Source organism: Vulpes lagopus, chromosome 3 (genome assembly GCF_018345385.1).
Source record: "Vulpes lagopus strain Blue_001 chromosome 3, ASM1834538v1, whole genome shotgun sequence".
Lineage (NCBI taxonomy): Eukaryota > Metazoa > Chordata > Mammalia > Carnivora > Canidae > Vulpes > Vulpes lagopus.
In genome coordinates, this window is record NC_054826.1 from 76,973,650 (window position 1) to 76,999,298 (window position 25,649).

The 25,649-nt window shown below is 38.1% G+C and overlaps 1 protein-coding gene across 6 annotated transcripts in view; it reads left to right on the forward strand.

Moving 5' to 3' along the window:
- The window catches only part of FAM13C (family with sequence similarity 13 member C), a 146,630-nt gene that overhangs the window by 48,343 nt on the left and 72,638 nt on the right, over positions 1 to 25,649 (forward strand). For all 6 annotated transcript variants that reach the window (XM_041748170.1, XM_041748165.1, XM_041748166.1 and 3 more), the window contains 2 exons: positions 5,394 to 5,512; positions 23,979 to 24,042. In XM_041748170.1, the coding sequence (XP_041604104.1) occupies positions 5,394 to 5,512; positions 23,979 to 24,042 (183 nt within the window). The remainder of the gene's footprint in view (positions 1 to 5,393; positions 5,513 to 23,978; positions 24,043 to 25,649) is intronic.

A 25,649-nucleotide genomic window follows, 5' to 3' on the forward strand; every position in this document is an offset into this window, starting at 1 on the left:
GGTTAGGATGTGAGTTCTCTAGCTCAAGTGATTCAATGTGGTCCTATTTTATGCAATTTTGAATTGAATATTGATATAGAGTATTAAGTCTCACAATGCAAACAATTTGAAATAATGCAGTTCTCCCCAAATTTACAAGATTTGCATAATTTCAAAGCACTTCAGGCTATTGAACAAAAATTGTGTTAATTTTACTGAAATATTTCAACTTTAGCTGGTTAACAAAAAAGACTCACTACCTTCTGTCATGAGAATAGAGATATCCCCTGGTTTTTGAAAGTTCATGTTATGCCATTTGCATTTTATGAAAGAGCTACATTAGATCTGTCTTCATTAACCAGAAGAAATCTGAAGAGGATTTTTACTTTTATGAAAAAAGATGAAAATTGAAAATAGTGTTCAGTGTTTATTTTGCAGTGAGCTGTTATACAGGTAGCATGCTGCCTGAGCAGCGACAACGAGCCACCAACTTTCCTAGGAACTATACTCAGCAGCATTCTAGCATCAAACTGCCATAACATTAAATTGTGTCTGTGAACATCTGTTCTTTATCACAATTTATTTTGGGTGTCCATTAGCAAGATGTGTCCTAAGGTATCAGAAAAGCAAGAGGTTATTTTTTGGGGTCTGGGAATGCTCAATTTTTTTTCATATAAATTAATGGTAATTGTTGCTTTGCTTTATGCCATCTTGGCAGCTGAAAGATTTCATAGGGACACTCTACTTTTGATAGTGGGGGAATGTATAGTCTTAAAATACATAAACCTCAATCAGATTTTTCAGGGTCTTCAGAAAGGTATCTCCACATAAAAGACAATGTTTCTGGCTTAGGTAAATCATCTGTCTCGTCTACACTGGATTATTCTCACTAGGGAAAAGTGGGAGAGTAAGATCTACCTCCTAGTTTTAAATGGAGAAATACAGGTTAAAAGTGCCTTAGTTTAGTGCCCGGTACAGGTCAGGCACTCCGTGAATGTTATTTGATTTGGACAGTGGACAAGATAGCATAATTTGAATGTCTGTTTTCTACTAGAAATTCTTACAAATGTAGGCAGTAACCTGCATGATACCCCTGTATTTCAGATAAGGAAATAGGATCAGAGGAGATCCTACTTTGTGGATATATGTATATTTTGAACCTATACCTGCCTTCTTCCATGATTTATTTCTATGTTGAAATAGTGACCAAGGCAGGCAGAAATTATTTTAAAAAGGGGTCTGAACAAAGTTTTCTAAGTACCATGTTTTAAAGTTCTAGAACACTTAAAATAATAATCATTTTTAGAAGATACTATAATCAGCTCTTTTCCCCCAATTATGAAATGGATGTGATAACCCAATAGATCTTTTAATCAGGGGCAACAGTCTTTAAAACCCACAATTATTCAAAAGGACTTTAAGTCATTTTCACAGATATGTGTAGATATGTGTAGATATGTGTAGATATTTCACAGATATTTTCACAGATTATGTGTATATATATATATATATATATATATATATATATATGCTTTTCCAAACTATGGAGATATCAGATGTATTAATCATGTAGTAATTAGAGCTCTTGGGAAGAATGTGCTTTAATAAATGTAAGGCATGATTATTAGCAATGGAATGATTAGTTATAAACCAACTTAATTTAAAATTTAAGCCAATAGTTGAAGAAAGTAAATTTTTAAATCAATTCTGGAGTAGAATGGATACAGTAAAACCTCAAGTATGAGAAGATGAAAAAACTTAATGTTTTGCTTGACTACATATCTTGAAAGGAAGATTTAAAGGATGTGTAGGTCTTTGAGGTTAGCAATTCTGATTTGTCAAGCTGGAGCCGATGAGCAAAAACTAGGACTAGGACAAAACATTTTTTTTCTTTTTTGTGGGTTATGGATCTGTACAAATTGGAGGACTTGGAAGGGCTTGAAGCTGTGGCCATTACACTGGATCAAAACTTGATTCTCTCAAGTTCTGTAAGAGTCAGCCAAATTCACTAAAATCCAAACAAGGACAGCATATTATATTTCACTATTCCTTCTCAGGAGCAGTTAATTTTTCCTTGACTCAGCTGAGGTTCTGAGACTATCAATCTAATAGTTTCTCTATTGTCATTATGTATACTATCCTGGCTTCTCTTCATAGATCAGAAAGTAACTGAAATAATGCTTGTTTTACAGACACCTTATAAAATATCTCAGAGCTAAAAAAAAATATCTCAGAGCTAAGTCAGTTTAATTGCTCCTACATATAGCAGAGAACCAACAAATCCCTCCACTGAAGCTGGAGGGACATACAGGAGCTGAGGTCAAAGGATAGAGAATAGCTCTGAGCAGGGAAAGATATAGGATCACTTGTTTTATAAGTGCCCCTCCAGGTTCTGCCTGGCCAAACCAGGAAGACAAGCCTAGAGGAGAGGGTCTTGACTTTTCCTTCCTTCAATTCCATTGGTCACCTTGGACCTGCCCATTTGGCAAACACATTACCACAGAAGTGAGTTAGTGTTTGCAAGTTAGTGTTTGCCCTCTTAAACTTTTAGTTCTTTGTCAAACAAATTTAAAATTCTTTGGGGTTGAGGGTAGGACTGTCTTACTTTTTAAAAAAAATATTTTATTTATTTATTAATGAGAGAGAGACAGAGAGGTAGAGACATAGGCAGAGGAAGAAGCAGGCTCCCTGTGGGGAGCTGGACGTGGGACCCCATCCAAGGGATCGTGGCCTGAGCCAAAGGCAGACACTCAACCACTGAGCCACCCAGGCATCCTGTCTTATTCACTTTAATATAACCTCCTTAACTATCAACATTCTTGGTTTGTAGTAGGTGATTCCCTTTTAGGTAAAAATGTATCTCAGTCATTTTAGGTAAACATTCTGCTTTAATGTTCTAGAATTTCTGAGGAGGGATATCATAGCAGATTCCAAACAAAGGTGTGATGAAGCTTAAATGAGCAAAGCTAATTAAATATGTTCTTGTCCAGAGAGTGTCACTTTCTGGGGGTGGGCAGAGAAAATATGTTCTCTCAATCATACATGAGTACATTATCTATTCTAAGAACTTTCTTTGGCGGTCCTAGTTAACCTTGTCACTGGTCAGGTGGTGGAGCCCAACTGGAATGGGTATGTGAACTCACCAAGAGGGTGAATCCTTGTCTCTCATGAGTATCTCTGTTACAGAGGCCAATAAGCATGATTGAGTATCATTGTTCCTGTTATATACTTTTTACTCTGTGTCCTTAGGAATAAGTGATACCTGGCGGCACAATACCTTTGGAAGCTACTGTTATTAAATTCAAATGACATCCCTTTTCCTTCTGCCTCTCCCTTTAAGGAAAAGCATGAAATTATTTTTAAAAACCTGAGTAAAATTGGGGTTTATTCTCCTACTTTCTGTGAGGTTATTGAGTAACTTCTAGATCAGAAGTGGCCTTTTCTGGTGTGTCTTACTAACCAAACTTCTTTTGTGTCACACATAGTACCATGTTCTAATGGGCATGCTCTGAATTTTTTTGATACCAACACACACATTTTTTTCACACTTTGATTTTTCTCATATCTGAGTGCACTTTAAAACTGATGGATGCACTTAAAGTGGCATTAATTTTCTTTTCCTAAAAAGCTGTTATTTAATTAAACTGATGGTGGCTTTTATAATTGGTAGTGTCTTAGAATAAGAGAAAAGGTAGTGGTGTTTTAGTTATCTATAGTTGCATCACAAACCCAACACTTAAAATAACAATAATCACTTGTTACATCTTGTGGTTTCTGTAGGTTAGGAATAATAAGGAGGTCTTGTTTCTGCTCCATGATGTCTGGAGCCTCAGCTAGAAGACACGTAGCCTACAAGTTAGAATCACTTGAAGGCTCATTCCTGTGTGAGCTTTGCTGGGGCTATTGGTTCACGTGGGGCTATTCCATGAAGAGATAATGGATTGGAGAGGACTAAACTGAAAGATATTTATTCCTCTTCTTACAAACCAAAGATTTTCCAAATTCATAGGAACTTTGGAACCCGTTCAGCATTTTCAGAGAGAGGCTGAATTTGTTTCTGATATGAGGGGGTTTTGGAGGTTGGCACTTTGGAGCATGATCTTTTTGTTATTGGAAAGTGCAACATCTATCATTACAATTATGCCTGTTTTGCATCAGAGTCTGCTCTCTTCATTAGTATTCAGGATGATTTATACCAAACTCCCAACAGAGCAGTGAACCTGATGCAGGGCTCAATCGCAGGACTCTGAGATCATGACCTGAGCCAAAGGCAGATGCTTAACCGATTGAGCCACCCAGGCAACCCATAATTTTGTTTTAGAGACTTGTGAGGACTACTTTGCAAAATGCCCTACCACATTATCCTAGTGTTTGTAAAAGTGACTTCTGAGATACTTGACATTGGCACCTGTACTGACTTTAACCCACCCTCCAAATAGGAAAGCTTGGTCTATATTGCAGCCAGAGTATACCAGTCAGACTCAAATGTATTGCAACACAGGAGTATTTTCACTGCATAACAATAGCCATCTGAATTTACTGAATTTCTCACTGATTTAATTTTAGTATTTCTTTTGTCAGGTAAAGAGGGGCTATTTTTGCAACTGAAAACTTGTCAATTAGAGGTTTGATATAGCTCAAAAACTATAGTGGTTCAACTGTTGATTGTATATAAATCTTTCATTTTTAGTGTATGTCTCCTTGTAGTGAATCCAGATTCATTATAGCTTGGATATGTTTATGATATTCTCTGCAAAGTTTAGCATTCTGGAGTTCTTCTAAAGTAATGCATAGATTGCATCATGGGATGACCAATGTAGTAATTTGTTTGGATGTAGCATAGCTAATGGCAAGTGTGTGTTTGTGTGTGTGTGTGTGTGTGTGTGTGTATGTGTGTATGTGTGTTAGAGGGAGGGAGAAGGAAGATCAAGCATGCTTGGGGTCTGGAATTTATAAAAAAAAGAAATGACATCTCAGAGTTAGTCACTGTTAAGATTTTAGTATCTCAATCTGTGTGTGTGTATTCATACATATGTTTGTTTTTACAAAAATGAGCCAACGCTATAAATATTCTAGAAATTATATCTTCAGATCTATTTATTCAATACTCTTCTATAATATTTTTAATGTGAACATTTTCATGATGTGGTTGTATCATATCTCTTGAACATTAGATTTTTTATTATTTTTCTCTTTATTCTTTATTTATTAGTAATCTTATAGCAACTGACTAATAGAAAAAGGTTTCTTAAATTTCAGATCACTATTGGCCCCCTTCTTCAACTATGGTCGGCAGAGTGTGTTTTGTTTGTGTTCTCCTACCCTGAGACCCACTCCCAGCTGAAGAAGGCTGTGGAACATGGTGGTGTGGTGGTTACTGACAGTTCCTCTACTTTTGTTGTTTCTTCTTGCAGGAGACAGAGCATGTGGTACCCAGCCAGCCAGAGTGTCGGGGGAGAACAGGAACGCCAGCTCACGAGAGTCCACAAAACCACTCCTTCAGGTGCCAAGAAACAGTGCGAGTTCCACAAAGGTGGGCCTTTTTTGTCAGAATTTGTGCTGTGCCTAGTGTTGCTTTCCCAGAAATGCTAATGCTGGTGTTTGCCACTCCCACACAAGAGGCAAGGCTTTCTGATTTTGACTGGCATTCCTTACAAGTCACAGCAGCTGCTTTGAGAGGCTGTAAGAGAGTATTATTGAGTTTGAGTTCAAGAGAAATGTAAATAACCTACTGTCTCTGCCTTCATTTAGTAGATAATCAGCCTATGGCTCAGAGAGGAGAGGATATAGTCTTGGAGAAAGAAATGCTGATTTCATTTTGTCCTCTTTTATTCTATGCTAGAGATGACTAGATTTTCCTCTGTGATGATAATTAGTGATGAGAGTGTAGATATCAAGCCAATTTCTTTTCACATATTATCTCATTTAGCCTTCTCCATTTCTTCATAAAGTGAGTACCTATAGCCCCATTTTATGGAGAAAAAGCCTGAGGCTGGGATTCATTGAGGCACTGATGTTATACAAGTGAAAAATCTGAGCCAGCATTTGAACCTATAAATGTTTGATTACAAAGCAGCAGGTGTGGCTTCTGTGCTGATCCAAGTAGTGTCCTTGAGGTACTTGAAGCAGCCCAGAGCTGGCCTCTCTGGTCTGCTAGACCTGCTGGAGACAGCCCTGGGTCCAGGGCAAGGATGTAGGTGGAAAGCTGTCTGTAGCAAGTTTGGCATGGCATTCTGATGGGAGCCTGGCATTGCAGCTGTCTGTGGAAAGAGTTTTCTGGAAATAAACAGAAGAAAGAATTCAGCTGCTAGTTTTGTCAGCTGTCTTTGTAGGATCATGTGTACAGCGTAATCATAGCCCTCGCTCAGTAGGAAGAGAGTGCTGTGCTTCTGAGCATGACCTTTAGATATTTATTTTTATGGCAGCACAGCCTAAATGAATCAACAACTATAGAGAAGTTGGCTGTGGTATGTAATTTTGCTTTAAAATATTCAACATGCTAAATTTAGAATCATAGATCCCCAAAAGATTGGAGGGGCCCCAAAAGCAAGGTGACCCAGCCTCCCATTGGATTCATAGGTGTTTGTATTTCCCACCTCACAAATTGCCACTTCTTTTCTGTTTATTCTTATGTGACCTCAGGTCAGGTAAGACTCAACCTTGTCATTTCTCTGCTGATCTGGGCATTCTCCTTCCTATTTGAAGCCTTATTATAATGAAGCTGTTTTAGACTGACTACAACCAATTTTGCATAGTGACCCTGTCTCCCTTCTACCAGACTGGTGACTGCCTTTTTTTTTTTTCAAGAACGTGGCCAATTATATACCTATGCATATTTCAAAATAGTAACACAAAACAAAACAAAACTAAATTATTTATTGTATGGAATGAGTGGCAGCCCTTTGGGGTAGATATCCACAGAGGCTAATAAAGAAAAATGATACTAGAAGTTTACCTTCTCAAAGATACTTGATGTTTGGTAACTTGAAACCACTTTACATCTCATCTATAGTAAGGAAGGTAAGTGGTTATATTACTGTTATCAGAGGGCAAGTCAGAAATATAACAGTTTTCTGTGATGAGAATAATTTACATATGATTAGTCAGAGGCAAGAGTACTGAATTAGAATAGTTTTGATAAGGAAATATACTGGGCAGCAATTCTTGTATTTGGGAATGGTGAGTGATAATTGAATTTGGATTTCAGATCTATGATACCTTTTCTCAGAAAAACAAAGATGCGGATATACACAAGTTTGTATCTTCTTAGGAGGTTCCTAGGCCTCCTTTGCATGTCAGTGAAAGGAACTAAATACAGACAGGCTCACTGGGCAGCTTTCCTCATTAAGTCAGGTTTGTCTCTCCACAACACATTTGACACTTCTACATCTTAGCCAACCTCCATAGAACCCCAAATACCTTGTCCTTTTCTTTTTTTCCTTCTAGGTTCCAGGTTCTACTTTGATGAGATCTAGCTTTCTGAGCTAGCCCCCATTCCAGACTATTTTGTACTCCAGTGTTGGCAATCACAGGATCTGGAGTTAAGTGTCAGATCAGAAGTGGTGTTAGGCCAATTATGTCTGGTACTGTTAAGTTTAGTATTTAGATTAGGCTGAGTTATTTGTCACAGCCATGGTAGCGTTACCTAGGGACATTCTAATGAAACTTTTAAAAAAAACATCTCAAAATATTACAGGGATTGTGAAACTTGATGAACTGGTGAAATGAGATCTGAGGCTAAAAACAACTTTGAGTCAGGTAGTTCACATTCCTGATAACAGTTCTCTTCCCTTTTAAGCCAGCATTTGGCCAGGTTCAGGCATATGGTACCTAATAAGATCTTGATAGAGACATGATACTGTAACAGGATGCTCTAGACCTGGGTTTGACTCAAAGTAATGGAAAGGGCCAAGCTAAATCTCAGCAGGTATAAAATGTCACCTTCTTGGGGGTGGGGGGAGAATTGTGCATAATAAACACTTTGAAAAAGGGAAGAAAGATCTTTCTGTCAATCAAGGGGTCATATGTCATTTCAATGAGACTCAAAAGAGTAGTTAGTCTTCAGAGAATGAATCCATCCTTGTAGAAGTGGGACTTTGGAGCTCATTGTGTTATGAGGCAGGAATTGATCTTTGCATGTAAGCCAAGGAAAAATAGTTTCATACCTTCAGCTTTTAGACCATGTTGTATATTAAGCCCTTTCTAGTACAAAAAGCCTATATCTGTGTCTGTGGATGAGCTTTAGGGAAGTTGTTGAACGTTTTTCCCAAAGTTTGAGTGTATATATTATATTGGCTTTCTGTTGCTACTGTGACAAGGGACCACAAATCTGTGATTTAAAACACCACACATTTATAATCTTATTGTTCTGTAGATATTCAACATGGGTCTCCTATGGCTAAAATAAAGGTGGTCAGTAGGATTTCATTCCTTCCTGGACTCTCTGTCTCTTTGCCTTTTCCAGTTTCCAGAGGCTACCTATATTGCTTGGCTTGGGCCCCTTCCTCTATTGCAAAACTAGCAACATTACATCTCTGAGCATCTTCCATACATCTCCCTCTGACCATGACCAAGAGAGATTTTCTGACTTTAAGGATTCATGGGATTAGATTGGGCCAAGGTCCTTAACTTGAAGGACCGTATCTTTAGAATCCCTTTTGTCGTGTAGAGTAACATGCAGAGTAGGACAAAAAATGAGGACAGGCACCTTAGTGTGTGTGTGGGCAGTTATTTTGCCTACTATATAAAAGCTTAGTTTTCTAGGGAAAATCTCTAAAGCATTCAGCACAATCTCTTGTGGTACTCATGACCCCAAAAAAGTTTAGAAACACTATCCTAGGTTATCCTAGGATAACCTCTTTCTACTTCCCAGTTTGCTTGTTCTTCAACAGAGACAACCTCAGACTGATTTCACCCCTCGATCCTCTTTCATTGTATCCTTCCTCCTATTTTCCATGTCTCCTCTGTCCTTGTATTAATTCCTTGTACAGTGCCCCACAGCAAAGATCTTAAGTTTGATCTTGTGGTTTATCTAATGTAGAAATCTATATTTTCCTTGTAGAATGTTTTACAATATTTTGATTCAATATTTAAAATTCATAAGATTTTATAGATTTGGGAGATTCTTTTTGAAAAACGAAAGATGGGATAACTCAGGGTCTATATTCCTATTAACAGCAATTAGCTGGAGCTGAGGAGCAGCTGTCCATTTTTCCACAACTTCCAACCAGGTCCACCCGCTTATTTATGCTCCTTGCCTGGCTTCTACAGGCATTTGATTTATAATGCCTGCTTTAATCCTTTTCTTCCCAGCAACTGCTCATCCTGGGTACTCTAGCTGTCTGGAGCTAAGCCCTAATAAGGTAATGTCTGATACTGTCTCCTTTCCAAGATGATGTATTTACATTTTAACTTGGATTTTCATTGCATCTGAATGGAGGGGCTATGTATTACCCTACTCTGGTATGCTCTTCAGTACCTGGAGCTTTTCAAAGCATGTAATATTATAGAACTGCATTTGGTTAGAGCAAGAATGAGGCCTTGCTAATCATTTAATACAGCCCTCTCATTTTCTAGTTTGACACCCACTGAGACCATGATTTGCTTAAACCCTCACCCCCCCTTATAACAGAGCCAAGACAAATTCCATCAATCTGTTCAGAGCAGTCACTTGATGAATATGCATAAGTTTGATTTATTTTTTTATACAGCTACAGCCAGTGCCAATCCTATGAACCCTCAGATATGACAAAGGAGGATTTATGAATATAACAGAATACTAATGAAGCCGGGGATTTCTTAGCTAGCTAAGTAAATTTACTTCTGAGAGTGATTAACTCACTTGTGTTTAAAATATTGTATTAAAATTTATGACCGCATTAAACTTTTAATGTCATTAAAGACCTTGTCTGTATAAACAGGAGCTATTCTATAGCATTGTGTCACTACTAATTAAGTTGGTGGTTACATTTGTGAATTGGAGTTTATTAGCCTCTTCATCTGGAAGTCCCCAGTTAGAGGGGGTTGAGGATTGGTGTATTAGCAAGAATAATGGTGTTTGGTGGCTTTGACTATTTTTGTGACATTCCAGAAGAAAGACAAAGTGTTGTTGCTTTATGGAAAGAGGAAGTTTTGTTGGCAGCAGCTTTTCCAGCAGCTTTTCCATGGGGAATAAATCCTTTCAGCTTTTGTTTTTGACATAGACAATTTGTGTGTATTTTAATAGCTAATTGTTTCTTATTTAAGTGTTTTCTTGTGGAAGTAAGAAAAATCTTAATGATCTCTGCTAAAAAGAGAAAGAATGAGTAAAAGAAAGAGGACCAGAGATTTTTAATAACATAGTAGACAAGATCTGCCTTCTTGGACTGTACCAGAGCAAGGACTCTGCATGTTGCCAACATGTTCTTATTAGGATTTCTTTTCCTTCCCTCCCCTCCCCTCCCCTTTCCCCCCCTCTCCCCTCCCCTCTCCCCCCCTCTCCCCTCCCCTCCCCTCCCCTCCCATCCCCTCCCCTCCCCTCTCCTCTCCTCCCCTCCCCTCTCCTCTCCTCTCCTCTCCTCTCATCTCCTCTCCCCTCCCTTTCCCTCCCCTCCCCTCCCTTTCCCTCCTCTCTCTTCTCTTTTCCTTCCCCACCCCCTTCTCCTTCCCCTCCCTCCCTCCTTCTCTCTTCCTTCTTTTTCTTTCTTTCTTTCTAATAGCATAGGAGGAGGAGAACAATGAGGTATAAACAAAAAAAATTACTTTGTCTTGATAATGTTTTGAGACTCCCTGCTATATAGTTGGGTGACGAGTGGGCTCTGAAAGCCCACTTTCCTACTTTGCCTAGGAAGGAAGCCATATAGTGAGGGCTCTTCTTCATCCCCTGATCCTTCCTCCATCTTCATGGGCACAGAAACAATCTGGTAGAATGGAAAGAACATTCAAATTAAGAAATGCAGTCTTATCTCATGTCTTTCAGGTGACCTTAGTCACTTCATACAAATCGCTCAGTCCCCTTTAACTTGAGTTTGGGTCAGATGATTTTTCCATCCTCTTCTGGCTCTAATACTAAACATGCTTGACATTCTAGATGTTTAAAGGATTAGATGTGGAAAGATTTTAGCTTAATAAAACAAGCTCTTGCAGTCACAGATAAAAATAATTCCTCCTCCTGCTGTAGAGCACAAAAATATCGTACACCAAATCACCAACCCCTTGAACTGATAAAGAGCCCACACTTGATTATTCTGGGAATGAAACCCTCCATTATTATTATTAATTATTATTATTATTATTATTGCCTTCCCTTGGTTAGTTTATAAATTGTTAGCACTTTCACTGGACAATGATTAGGCAAAAAGATAAGTGAGAAGCTCGGAGATATTCTCTGATTAAATATAATAAATGGAACATGGTTATATTGGAAAATATTAAAAATCCAAGGAAATAAAAATTTCTTGTAATCTTACTACCTCAATATAACTATGGTCATCCATTTTAGTGTATGTTTTTGTATTTTTGTTATTGTTTTAAGTTTTTGTTTAATTCCAGTTAGTTAAATATAGTGTTCTATTAGTTTCTGGCATACAATATAGTAATTCAGTACTTTCATATATCACACTGTGCTCATCACTAGTGTACTCCTTATATTGTTGCTATTGTTTTAGTGTGGCATAAAAAGTTGTTTAGGAAAGGGGCTTCCTGATACATTAAGATTGAATTCACTTCAAATAGGCTCCAAGGTATAAAGCTAGACCAGAATGCATTGTGCATTCTGACTATATAATCGTCATATGTAAGTTGAATAATAGAGTAATGGGGTAATAATTATCACCAACCTCTGCTTCATTTATGGCTAAGGTGAACACATTTAATTTTTCATAACGAATATTCTAACATACAATTTTCTACAAGAAACGTATTTTACAAACTTTGGTATCATAGCTTTGTGTTACAAATAATATTTCTAGGAGATGGAACGAAAAAATTTGTCCTTAATACCTCAACATCTTAGAAACCTTCTTGGCCTATCTTGGACTAGATTTAGGTGACAAATTTCAATAGTGATTATAGGAGACATAGTATGCATATAAACTTAAATCTAATTTAAAAATGACCAGCTGGTTAGGCATTGAGGGTTCCTGAGGTCATGGGAATGAGGTTTTTCTTTAACTTACTCTTTATCTTCCCAATGAGGCAATGGCTACTGCAGTGTTTCCGTCATAGTATTCATTTACAAGTTTATTCTTTTTCAAGACTAATGTTTAATACTAAACATGCACACACAAACACATCCACATCCACATCTACTCAAATCATATATAGTGACATACACAGCTCCCACTCATCCTTTCTCTGTATTTTTCTTTTTTTTAAATTTTTCTTTATCTTTAACCAACTTATTTTATATATGTAATTTTTTATATACATATACATTTTTTAATATATGTGAAATCTTAGACATTTCTGTGTAACTTGTTTGTCCTACTTAATATTGTATTTTTCCATATCATAAAATATTCTAAAACATTAATGACTGTAAGATATTCCATTATGTGAATATACCATAATTTATGTAACAAATTCCAAATTAGTATGTATTTTGATTACTTCTGTAATTTATATTTATAGATACTGCTGTGGTAAGGATTGTTTAAAAATATTTTTGTGTACTTCCGTTTTAGTTTCCGTGGTTTGTGCTTAAGGGTAAAGCTGTCTAGGCCTGGGATTTGAAATCATAAACTGAAAAGAGACATGGGATATGAATTTGTCAGTTATCTGATCATGAAAGAAGATAGGAATAAAATGGATAATTGATAATTTTGAGAGAATTAGATAGAAAGTCATGTGGTTAGATTTCTGTATTTGTCAGCATCATAGGATAGTGGTTCTGGGTGGAATGTTTGAGACCGTTCAGTCCAATCCCCTTCTCCAAAAATATTTCTGTTTCATGCACTAGCCCTTACAGTTTTCTAGTTCAGATTGTGCTAGGGGAATATTGCTTCTATCTCTAATGTTCCCAGAGAACATTTGGAAGGCATGCCAGGTGTGAAACGACTCTTTGATATGTGGAACTACCCTGCACATCTTAGGGACTCTGGCAGCTTTGGTTGTAGCCCTCAGAATGTCAGTAGTCTCTCCCAGCCTCTGTACCAATCAAAAATAGCCCCTAAATTTCCTAAATGCTTTCTAGAGGGCATACCACCACCCTCTTGAGAAACATCAGTCTTCATGGTGGATTTTTAAAACTGCTTTATAAGTCTTTATTAATATGGATACATGTTCGTGATTTATTTATACATGAAGAAAAAAGCAATTATATAACAGAATTACAAGGTGATCTTATTTTTGCTTAACAGTTATATACAGGAACATATACTAGAAAGACATAAATCAGTATTTTATTGGTAGTTATTTTCAGGTGAAATGATTAAGCGTGCTGATTTTTATTTTTTTTATTTTTTATTTTTTTTTTAATTTTTATTTATTTATGATAGTCACACACACAGAGAGAAGGAGAGAGAGAGGCAGAGACACAGGCAGAGGGAGAAGCAGGCTCCATGCACCGGGAGCCTGACGTGGGATTCGATCCCGGGTCTCCAGGATCACGCCCTGGGCCAAAGGCAGGCGCCAAACCGCTGCGCCACTCAGGGATCCCAAGCGTGCTGATTTTTAAAATCTTCTTTTTGTTTCTCAAATTTTCCACAATGGGTTCCTCTTGTTTGTAACTGGGAAAATTATTTATAAGTGAAATAACATAGTATGCACTGTTTAGGATATAGAACCATAAATAAATTTGTTGCAGTCACTGCAATCATATTAAGTAGTTTTCTTTTCTTTTCTTTTTTTTAAGATTTTATTTATTTATTCATGAGAGACACAGAGAGAGGAGAAGCAGGCTTCATGCAGGAAGCCTGATGTGGGACTCGATCCTGGGACTCCAGGATCACGCCCTGGGCCAGAGGCAGGTGCCAAACCACTGAGGCACCCAGGGATCCCCAGTAGTTTTATTTTCTATTTCTTTGAACCGTTTTATCTCAATTTGAGGTAAACAGGAATATTAGGAAAGTATGATAGAAGAATGAAACTTTTAAATATTATTGTTAACTAGAAGAAACTTAAAAAGCACTTTCAATGTATCTGTAGCTTTTATGGTTTGGATTAGTTGGGATCAGAAAGCAAATATTAAAGTGATTTTCCCAGGGTCTGATGACACTGAAAACCAGAACCTGTATCCTAGACACCTCTTTGTTTGATTGTTTCATTCTGTGGATAAAAGTAGAAGAAACACTTTTTTATACCCTTTAAGCAGTGCAAGCCTTTCAGGGTTACCCAGCATAGAGCTCTAATCAAGAGAACCCGTATGACTCTGCAGATAATAGGGGCAAAGGAAATACTAGAGCCCATTTGAAGGGAATGGGGTCCAAGAGAAGAAACCTGGGAAGGTGGAAGCAGGAGTAACGCCAGATTTCAGGAGGTTTTTAAAGCCTTGAACTTAACACCAATACAAGAAAACAACTTTGGCTTCACTAAACCTATTGAAAAATCCAGACATTATAGAGCCCTTCGGATATGCATGTGGAGGGCTAGTTCCCAGGGAAAGGAAGGTTGTTGTCAGAAGTAGATTGGAGATAAAAAGTGCTAGGAAGATAAAATCACTATACTGCTGGAATGATTTAGGGGCATGGAGAGAACTTGGAACTGATAGAAGAGAATTGAGGACCAGCTTTAAGGTAACTGCCAAAATGTGCCTAGTCAATCTTGAGTGATGTGAAAGCATGTGAGAACCAGGCTCCTGACTTGCCTTTCTGATCATTAACTTACCCTTGCCCCTCAGACCAACACTAATCCAGGTTCTGTTTATCTTGTGCCAAAATCACATTGGTAAGAATGGGATTGTGTTGCAGGTATGCATGGCATTTGTTTGGTTTAAAATGAAGATAATGAGAATCCTAAGTAGCATAGATACTCTGGGAATAGCAAGTATAGAGGTGCTGGCTTATTCAACAGGTAGACAAAGGGCTGGAGAAATTGAACTGCAGAGAAAATGTATTAGATGGCATCAGAAAAGTTGGCAGTGCCCAGATTGCACAGAGCCTTGTAGCCAGGGATCTTAGATTTTGTTGGAGTCAAGGGAAGCCATTGGATGATATCAACAGGAGAAAAACATGCTCAGATTTGCATCTTTAAAAGACCACTCTAGGTGGTGTGTGTTGTGGGGAAGCAGAGAGACATAGAGGAGGTAATGCATCTTCCGTGTGGGAGGTGATGGTGGTAGTGAGGATGGAAAGGGAAGAGGAGAGGTGGAAATTAGAGGTTCATATCTTCTTTATGGAAGAGAAAAATATGTTCCCTATATTAGGGAACAGGTAGGATTTAGGCTTGTTTAATATTAACACTTACTTAAGTCTTCTGTGCCTTTTCTTAAGTTCTTTCATTCCTAGAGCTATCCTGATTCATAATTTAAAAGCTAGAATGTTGGAAAGCCAAAAATCAGATGTAATATCACAGTGCCCAGTGGAATGAGGATTTAATATTCATTAAATATTTACCTTTCATTCAAATTAGCCACTCTCCTCCACCATTATTTGTGATCTTCTGTCCCTTTCACTTCATCTGTCCCTATACTAAACCTTCATTTGCATGCTTATTTTCCTGTCCCTGACTCAGAAAGATAGGTATTGTGTTTACTTTGTAATGTTGCTCACTTCCTCATGTTAGATTCCTCCAGAAAGCAGAGCCTCATAGAAAGCCTTAGGTACAAAGAGGTGATCCCAGGAAGCAGGAAATAGGGGAGGAGGAAGAGCTGAAGGCAGGTGCATAATTGAGGTTACCACTTATGTCAACTGGAGATCAGTCCCTGATGACTCTCTGAGGAAACTTGTAAAAATTTCTCAAATATATCCCTATGAAAGTTGGGAGGCAACAGTGTTTATTCACACATTCCCCTCTTTGTTGGCTGAGGGTTGTCCCCAGAGGAGGTACTCCCCCCACACTTCCAGGCTGAGGGAAGGAGCTCTGCCTCACAAAATCCTTGAGGCAGAAAAGTGAAGCGACTTGGCAGGCGCTAAGAGGGGGATAATTTGAACGAGCAGAACTGTCCATGGAGCTGAAGCATCTGTCATGGCCACTGCGACTCCTCGGCTGACCACTGCCTGGCACAGGAAGCAGTTGTCTCATAATTACTTATTAAGCGAATAGAAAATGAGGTGTTGCAAGGAAGTGCTTTGTATCCAGCTCAGCAAACCAAGTGCTACTATCATTATTAATAATAATGTATTAGAACTTCTGCTCCCAATGGATTCCCTGTCCTCAACATCTTTTCCCAAACTCTTCTTTCTGATTCATGAGGTATTATTAAACCACACTCATGGAAATTCTATCTCCTTTCTCCTCTGAGTCCTGACACTGGCTTCATGTGTCTTACTGCCCACGCATTCTCTGGGCATTGGTATGGTTCTGGCTGTTTCTGGGCTCTGTTCCAGCCCACCAAGGTGAGGAGCAGTATCTAATCCAGTGCAGCTCAGCGCCTTGTATTCAGTATTTCTCATAGTGTCACCAGGGACATAACACTTCCTGCTTCTGCAGTGTGTCCCCTAGGAGGCCAGGTCAGAAACACTTACCGCACTTCTGCACTCACAGAAGTCCCTCATCTGATATCCTCCTGGATTACTGAACCTGGACCTTTAGGAAATATTTCCCAATTAGGAATCCCCTGGACCACTTGTAAAATACATGTTACCAATGCACTCCTTTGGAAATACAGATTCAGTAACTATGGCCCAGGAATCTGTTTTTAATAACACTGATTGATTGTAATCTTCAGAGAAGTATAGAGGGGGCAAAGCTTGGGTTCTAATATTACTGTCAGGGCATATTATTATTATTATTAGAGATTAGCATGCTGCCTCTAGCCATATCTTTCTTCTCCCTCTATGGGAGTTCATTGACCTGGACATGTACATATATGAGTTGAAAAGTCATGAACGTCTATTGACCTCTAGTTCTGTTTTCTGTCAGCAGTCTCTTTGGTGGTCATTTCAAATTCAGTGCCTTAATTTCTTTATTTTTGAAGGTGGCTGCCCAGTATTCCTCAGTCCACAGAAATCTGATTAAAAGAAAAAATGCTTTTTCTTTAGAGAATAAAAGAATGCTTTTAATATAGCTCGGACTCCCCAGAGAAAGAATTTTTTAATTACTGGTTTTGACGGTTGTTATTGTTGCTAATAATATTACTGGAGTTTATTGGCATCTTGTCTGTGTCTGCATATAGAGCTATTGTTTGTACATAAAGAATGTTTTGCTCAGATGGTTGTCCTCTTGGGATATACCTTTTGTTTTCAAAAGATTTCAGGAAACAACAGTCATACAGTCAGCAGCAGTCATCCGGGTATACATTAGTGTATCCCATGTTGCTTTCTAGATAGCAGCTCAATTTAATGCAGTGGAATATCTTGAACTCTTACGAGTGATTCAAGGTTCAGCTTGGCTCAGCCTTAAGGTTCTGGTTCTATATCATGCACTCTTGAAAAGTGTACTGGCTGCTGTCCTTTTACTCTTTTTGTCCAGGTTTTCTAAATGTGGATTAGAACACCACTTGCTTATCTTTAGCAGGTCGTCTGAGGAAAGAAATGTATCTGCTTGTGGGAATGAGAGTCATCCCATCCTGCCAGTCCTGTTAGCATGCTCTAGATGGAGGAGAGAGCATGAGTTTTATCATAATCATGGTATATACACTTGGGAATATGTCAGATTGGCAGCTCTCTACAACCCTGGGATGAATATTTATTTTTTGAAAGATTTATTTATTTATTTATTTATTTATTTATTTATTTATTCTAGAATGTGACAGAGAGAGAGAGAGAGAGAGAGAAGAAGCAGCAGAAGGGGCAGAGGGAGAGGGAGAGGGAGAGAGAATCTCAAGCAGACTCAGCCCTGAGCACGGAGCCCAGTGCAGGGCTCAATCTTATGACCCTGAGATCATGACCTGAGCCAAAGTCAAGAGTCAGTTGCTTAACTGACTATGCTACCCAGGTGCCCCAGGATGAATACTTTATTAACAAATATATGAGTACCTACTATGTGCCAAATTTCATCATTATCCCTGGAGATAAAATAATAAGCAAGACTCATAAAATCATAGAGTATATAGCATCATGAGTGAGAGACAATTAGATAATTATGCAAATACACAGTTCAAGACTATGGAGCAAATGAGGAGCGATACAACAAGAACATATAAAAGAGAGACCTGATTGTGAGCTACCGGATATCTACAGGATGAATGTGTTAATTAGGAGAGAGAGTGGAGAGGGAACAGCATTATGGGCTCAGGAACAACACATACAAAGGCCTGAGGTGGAAACAAGCATGGTGCATATAAGAAACTGTAAGAATATTAGTGCACTAGAAGCAGAGAGGGAGAATGGTATGAATTGAGGTTGAAGAGGTGGACAGGTGCTAAATCCTCGAGGATATCCTAGAATACTATAAGAATTTTGGTCACTAAGTGCTGTGTGCAAAAGGGTAAGGACAGATAGTTTTGTGGAAAATGGTTTGAGAGGGTAGAGGGGGAGTAGGGAGACCATGGAGATAGTCCAAAAGACAGATTATAGTGGTTTGGCTTGAGGTGGTAGTGGTGGAGGTGGAGGGAAGAGGACAGACACAAAAGCTATTTGAAATAAGAAATTTAAGACCTCATAATACAATGTTAATTGGACTTAAGGGAGAGGAAAGTGTCAGAATAACTGTCAGATGTCTTCCATGAGCAATTGGATAGAAGGAGAAGTATTTCACTGAGATAGGGAACACATTCATCTTTTAATTTAATTATAGATAATTGAAATTTTGATATAAATTTAAAATTTCTATGCTAAAATATTGCTTCTTCACAAATTATTACACTATGATTTGATACTATCCTTAGGCTATGAAAAATATCTTAATGCTTTGTTCATTTTGCTATTTTGAATTCCAATATACCTTCCAAGGGAAGGCCACTGCAAGATGACACTATAGATTGGCTCAGCACATGCTTTAGAGTCCCAGAAATATAGGATCACCAAAAATTTTAGAAAAGTTGCACTTTAATGGGTTGGCTACAACTTTGCAGTCACCAAATCTGGGAAGAAGCTCTTCTAATATCAGTACAAAACTAAGTTTTCTATTTCTCTGTTATAATTGCTTTTAATTTGAATTATATCATGGTGGTGATGTTGGTAGTGGTAGTGGTGGTGGTAATGATATGGCAGTGTTGGTGGTTGTGGTGATGACAATAATAGTGATGGCTACAGTGGCAGTGATGACAGTGGTGGTGATGACAATGGTGGTGGTAGCAATGGTGGTGGTGATGATAGTGACAATGACAGCAGTGGCGGTGGCAGATATAGTAGTGATCACGGTGGTGGTGGTGATGGTGATGGTGATGATGACAGTGGTGGTGACAACTATGGTGATGGTGGTGATGGTGGTGGTGGCGGTGATGGCAGTGGCAGTGATAGTAGTAGTGGTGGCAGTATATAGTAGTGGTCATGGTGATGATGATGGTGGTGATGGTGGTGGTGATGACAGTGATGGTGGTGGTGATGACAGCGATGGTGATGGAGTGATGTTCAGAAGCATGACACTCCCATTAGTTCTGAGAGCCATAATCAGACTCTGTGGAGCAGAGTCTGCATTTCCTGTTGTCTGTACCAGAGGGGAGGGGTGTGTTTTGGAGCTGACAGAGGGCTCTGACAGGCCTACTCATAGTAGAGATGTGCCTGGTTCCTTTCCTATTGTTATTTTGGTTGAAAGGAAGCAAGAAAATTGGAGGGAATGTTTCAGTGTGACCCAGCATTAATATTTAGGCCAGGATTATAAGTGGTTCGAGCAGTATCTTTAAAGATCTTTTACAAAAGGGAATTTGAGACACCCAGATACTGTTCCAGTTTTCTTTTCATTGCTAAAGTACTCTAGTGAGAAGCTTCATTTCTTTTTCCTCTTCTGTCCATAACCTTTATCTTGTTCAATCCACTGTCTTTTTGTTTCTCTATTTTCCTTCTCATGATCTCCAGATAATTGAGATTTTCTAGCATTGTGAGCTTGGGCAGTGCACTTGCATGTCTTGTTCTCCTTGCTTTGCTCTCTTGTTCTCCATTGTATTTAGCATCTGGTACACCATAAATCACTGGCTTATTTCTTTGGGTCTTCTCTCCTCATATGAAAATTGTAAGTTCCATAAGGGCAGAGACTTTGTTTTATTGACTGTTTTATTCCAAAAATCTGTAATAGTCCCTGGCAGATAGTTAGTGGTTCATAAATATTAATTTAATGAATGAATAAAGTTATATAACTGCCCTGTTTTCTGTTAAGTCAAATGGGTATACTAATGCTAATCTCCGATAGTTACTATGAGGATTAAATGAAATAATCTCAGTACCTGGCATTCCCAGCCTGGTATAGTAAGGGCTGGTAAACTGTTAGTGGTCCTTGACATTTTTCTCATAACCTCTTTCTCTTTGTTATTTAGAATGATATTCTAGTTAGCTTCTTACCTCCTTAGTGATAGATCTGTACTTTCTTCTGTCTACTAACTGGCCAGTTTCAGAGACTGCCCAGTGGCCCTGAGTAGGAAGTCCCAGGTTTTGTCTTTTTCAGCTTTCTCATTCACAAGACTTTGATCATTGTTAATAAAGTATATCATGAATTATCATCATTTATAATTCTGTAATGGTATTTTCATATATCATTCTAGAATCCCTGTGCTATTTTTAATACAGCTAGCAGTTGGGGTGTCTGGGTGGCTCAGTGGTTGAGCCTCTGCCTTTGGCTCAGGTCATGATCCGAGGGTCCTGGGATTGAGTCCCACATCAGGCTCCCCACAGGGGGTCTGCTTCTCCCTCTGCCTACATCTCTGCCTCTCTTTCTGTTTCTCTCATGAATAAGTAGGTAAAATCTTTTTTTTTTAATTTTTTTTTATTTTTATTTATGATAGTCACAGACAGAGAGAGAGAGGCAGAGACACAGGCAGAGGGAGAAGCAGGCTCCATGCACCGGGAGCCCGATGTGGGATTCGATCCCGGGTCTCCAGGATCGCGCCCTGGGCCAAAGGCAGGCGCCAAACCGTTGCGCCACCCAGGGATCCCGGTAAAATCTTTTTTAAAAATACAGCTAGCAAAAAAAAAAAAAAAAAAAAAAAATACAGCTAGCAGTCATGAATTATTCTATGAGATAGCTGTTGTTATCCTCACTTTACAGACAAGGAAACTGAGCCTTAGAGAAGTTGCTATCTTACCTGTGGGCACACACATCAAGTAAGTAGTAGATCAAGAAATCATATTAGATCTGGTTCCTTGTTTCTTCATTTACCCATCCAAAGGCTTGCACTGAATATGTGCCATAGTCCAGGAACCATGCTAGGCTCTGGCCACACAGCAGGGAAAAAAAATCAGTGCTGAACCTGTGACCATTGCATATCACAGTTACCATTACCACAATATCCCTCTACTGAACACACAATAGAGTAGCAATTATAGGGTGAGCCGTGCTCAGGTATTTTTACTTTCCTATCTCAGCCTTGCTTCAAGCTGCAAATATCTAAATCTAAACTTATGAATTGCCTCTCTTTCTGCCAACTGCCTGCTCTCCCCACCAAAATTACATATTTTTCTACCTCCATTAGAAAAACCACCTGTCATCTTTCTAGTCACATGGTCTCAAAACTTTGAAATAGTGTGATTATCCCATCTCTTTTATTCCATACTTTCCATACATACCCAGGACCTCTTGATTATTTTTTAAGATTTTATTTATTTCTTTGAGAGAGAGAAAGAGAGCTTTTCCTTCTCCCTCTGCCATCCCCTTGTCTCATGCTCTCTTTCTCTCTGTTTCTAATTCCCCAGTTCCTTTCTACCATTCTAATATCAGCCCTGATCTTTGACTCACTGAAATTAGCCCTAAGATTGGGTGTTAGTTTTATCCTCTGCTTCAGATTCCACTGAATTGTTAAGTCTCCTAAAAGCCTAGAGTCTGCTTTTTATCTCCCCAACACTATACCAGGCACATAGGAGACATTCAGATGGTTATTAAATTAATGTAACTTTGATGGTTAGACCACAATTCTTAAACTTGCTCTGAAGATTTATTTGGAGATTATAAGTAGTTTTCCTGGAAGATCATGTGAGTTTATTATAAGTAGGCTGTTCTCTGCATCTCAATAATACATATTTTCAACAAAGTCTACTTCTGCTTTTTTCCATTAATGTTTGCTACCTGTGTATTTGTTTTACCATCTGCTAGCACTAAAGCCCTAGAAAAATTTATGGTTAAACTATAGACTGGTAAATATTTTTTCCACTAAAGAATATCACTCTTCCATTCTTCTGGTGCTACCATAATTCTGTAGAAACACAGTTTGAGAACCAGTATATATTACAAAGAAATTATGAATCATTCAAAATTTTAGATGTTACTGGATTGGACACATGAACTCCTCCTCCTAAGAGGGTTTTGCCTATTTGTGGGATAGAATAATTTAGTATTTTCTGAAGCCCTGATATTACTATGTTTGCGACTCAGGGAATTGATGGGGATAGGATGAGTGTGCCCGTTGTCTTCTTCCTCACTTTCTTTTCCCGTTTGAATGATCGCTCCCTGAACTCACTGTTGGACCCTCAACCTCTCATACTCAGGAGAGACATGCTGGTTTGTGCAGATGTAGTAGACATCAGTGCATCCTAGAGAATTTTGTTTTACCATCTCCTTACTTTTCTCATTGGAAGTAAATTGTTTGCACAGTTAGCAATGCCCTTGGACTAAACAAATTTTGCATTCATAAGAATATTTTGAAGAAGTTATGCTTGTGACATTTCTAAATGTGCATCATGACTTAAAGAAATCATTAATCTTGTTGACCCTTTAGAAGACATATATACTTTTTCAGGACTCAAATTGAAGCTGAATAATAACTGTAAATAGTTATGTCCCCAAATAAATCTTTTTATAAATGACTTAATGGTGACTAAAGCTTTTATTAAGAAAGCAGTCCTTTTTATAAGGATAATAACTATAATTTGATATGCTTATTATATAATAGCATGCAAACTACTGCAGAAAAACTTGGATGTTACATAATGGATCCTATTAGATCATAACATTTGACATATCATGATTTTGAGCTCAGCATCTGCCTGTAGTGAAGTTTTGCTTTTTTGTATTTAAATTTAAAAAATTGATTCAGAGTAGATTTGCCTTATTTTGATCATTTTCTTTTATTAGGAACTATATAGTAGCAAAACACAGCTTCATCGTGTCACCTACAAATTAATATATTTATTGTGTTAGTTACAAGATAGGATGGAATTTCCAACTATCTTCAGTGAAGAAATGGTATCTTTCTGTACTGACTATAAGAAATCTATCAGATCACATGCAGAAAATTTTTTTGAATTAATGAAAAAATGTTAAATTTGTATTAGCTCCTGATGATTGAGCAGTGTAGAAAATGGACATAATTACTCTTTTTTTGAGCTTACATTTTAATGAGGAAATGGAAATAAACAGATTAATTTCAGATAGTGATAAGTGCTAAGAAGAAAATCTAAGGACAGTGTGATAGAGAGTGTGGAGAGGGCTACTAAGGTAGGGGCATCAGGAAGGCCTTGTTGGGAGGTGACATCACAGCTGCTCTGAGGCTTATATGCTGTAAGAATTAGTTTTGTGAAGATCTGGGGGAGAGCGGTCTGGGACAGTAATTATGATGATTTCAACAGGGCATCAGTCCTTTGTGTTCAGGAAACCAAGAGAAGACCGGAGAGGCTGGAGTGTAGGAGAGTGTGTGAACGTTGGGAAGGCACGCTAGCAGAATTCAAACACCGTAATGTGTTGCAGGCTATTATAAGGAGAGAGTTTATTCTGTGGGCAGTGGGACACCAGTGAGGGGCTCGAACAAAGGTACAGCCAGATCTGTAGCTGGCAGCTTCAAATGTGCAGTGTTGAAAGATTTCTTTTAAATGTAAATAACTTTTCTTTGTATTTTACAGAATCGATCAGAGGGCTGCCATTTGGTCAAAGGATGTTTTTGAGACTCGGCAGGACTTAAATGAGGTAGTTGCCATTATTGTTGGTTTTATGAACATGAGTTAGCCAATTATGAAATTTATTATTCTTTTTCCTAGTATCAGGAATTCTTTCTGATGAAAACTTTGTGTTTTTGCTCTTAAGTAAACTTGTTTTCCGTGTAGCTCTTTGGGTAATGCTTTTCCTTGCGTTGGAACAAATATATTTAAAATATCTGTGAGATTGCTCACTACATCTTGGGCCTAAACCAAATCCAGCAGTCATTTCATTATTATTTTCAACTTTGCTTCAGGATTACATGACCATGGCTGTGGCAGTTACATTTGTAACACTTTCTCTTAATTTTATTCTCTATTTCTATGGCTTTTGTAGTCTCAAAGGTAATCATGCTTACTGTTTTTCCATGGAGTATGATATCGTTTGGTGTTTACAGTATGGTTTTCTTAGTATATTTTGAAACATTGAAGTCCTATTTTCCAATTCAAATGGTTTCTCACCAAATCGAGTATCACTATATTAATGTTTGTTCTAAATTTTCTTTGAAATAGATAATTTGATTCTCCTCTTGGAAATCAATATAACGTAATTAGGATCCCTGTTATTATGAATTCCTTGGCTTAAGACCTTGGCTTGAAATACTGTCTAGTTTCCCTAACTCTCATTTTATAATTAAAGATCAGTGGGTGGTATATCTGATTAGGATCATAGCAAAAGGAATGAAAAGACCTGATGCTCAGATGCCGGGAAGAAAGATGATGAACTTGAGGCAAACTGTTTGTCATTTTGAGATTGATCCTTCTCCCCTCTCCAAGAAAAAGGCAATTAATTAAATTTAGGGGATTTTCTTTTTCTTTTTTTTTTTACTTTAGAACTTGGCAGAAATGAATAACCAAAGGTAAACCAGCTGCCTGATTAAATCAAGTTAAATAAATAACTAAAGTTGTGGAAAATGACCTAAAGTTAACAACACAGAACACTCCTTGTTATTTCTTTGTGCATAGAGACAGCCTTCAAATTCCACAACCTCACTCATGGTAACAAGAGTGACAAAGAGTTTGAGAAGAAAGAGGCAAGAGCCTGAATCAATGAATGCATTGTGAACAAGCAAAATGCTAGCTATAAAGAAGCACTGATTTGTTTTGACATAAGTGACTAGAAAAATGAGGTGATTGTAAGAGTCAACTTTGATAGGTTTCAAGTATTCGGGAGAAACTCAGATTTGTGAGCTAGAAACCCATGAGAATGCTGAGATTACTTGAGCATTCTGAAATCACAGTTGCACAAAACTATTTGAAAATCTGCTTTCCCGTATTTCTTCACTATACCCGATCGGGAAATTTCATGAAATGTGCCAGTTTACTGATCTGGGATTACAGAGCAAGAGCATCGAATAGAGACATGCATTCAAACGAGCAGGCAGTGCCTTATTTTAAATGTGTGCTCTTCCACGATAAGGTGGGGCTACTGATCCAAACTGATTGATAAGAGTGAGTGTGTGCTCAAAGTGTTTTGTTCCACTCAAGGGGTAAACTGTGTGGGATTTGTGTTCCAATCCACATCCTTTTATGCAGTTTCTGTTGGGATTAAAATTTAAGGGCCAGAGGAAACCCCAGAAAAGCTTGAATGGGAGCAGC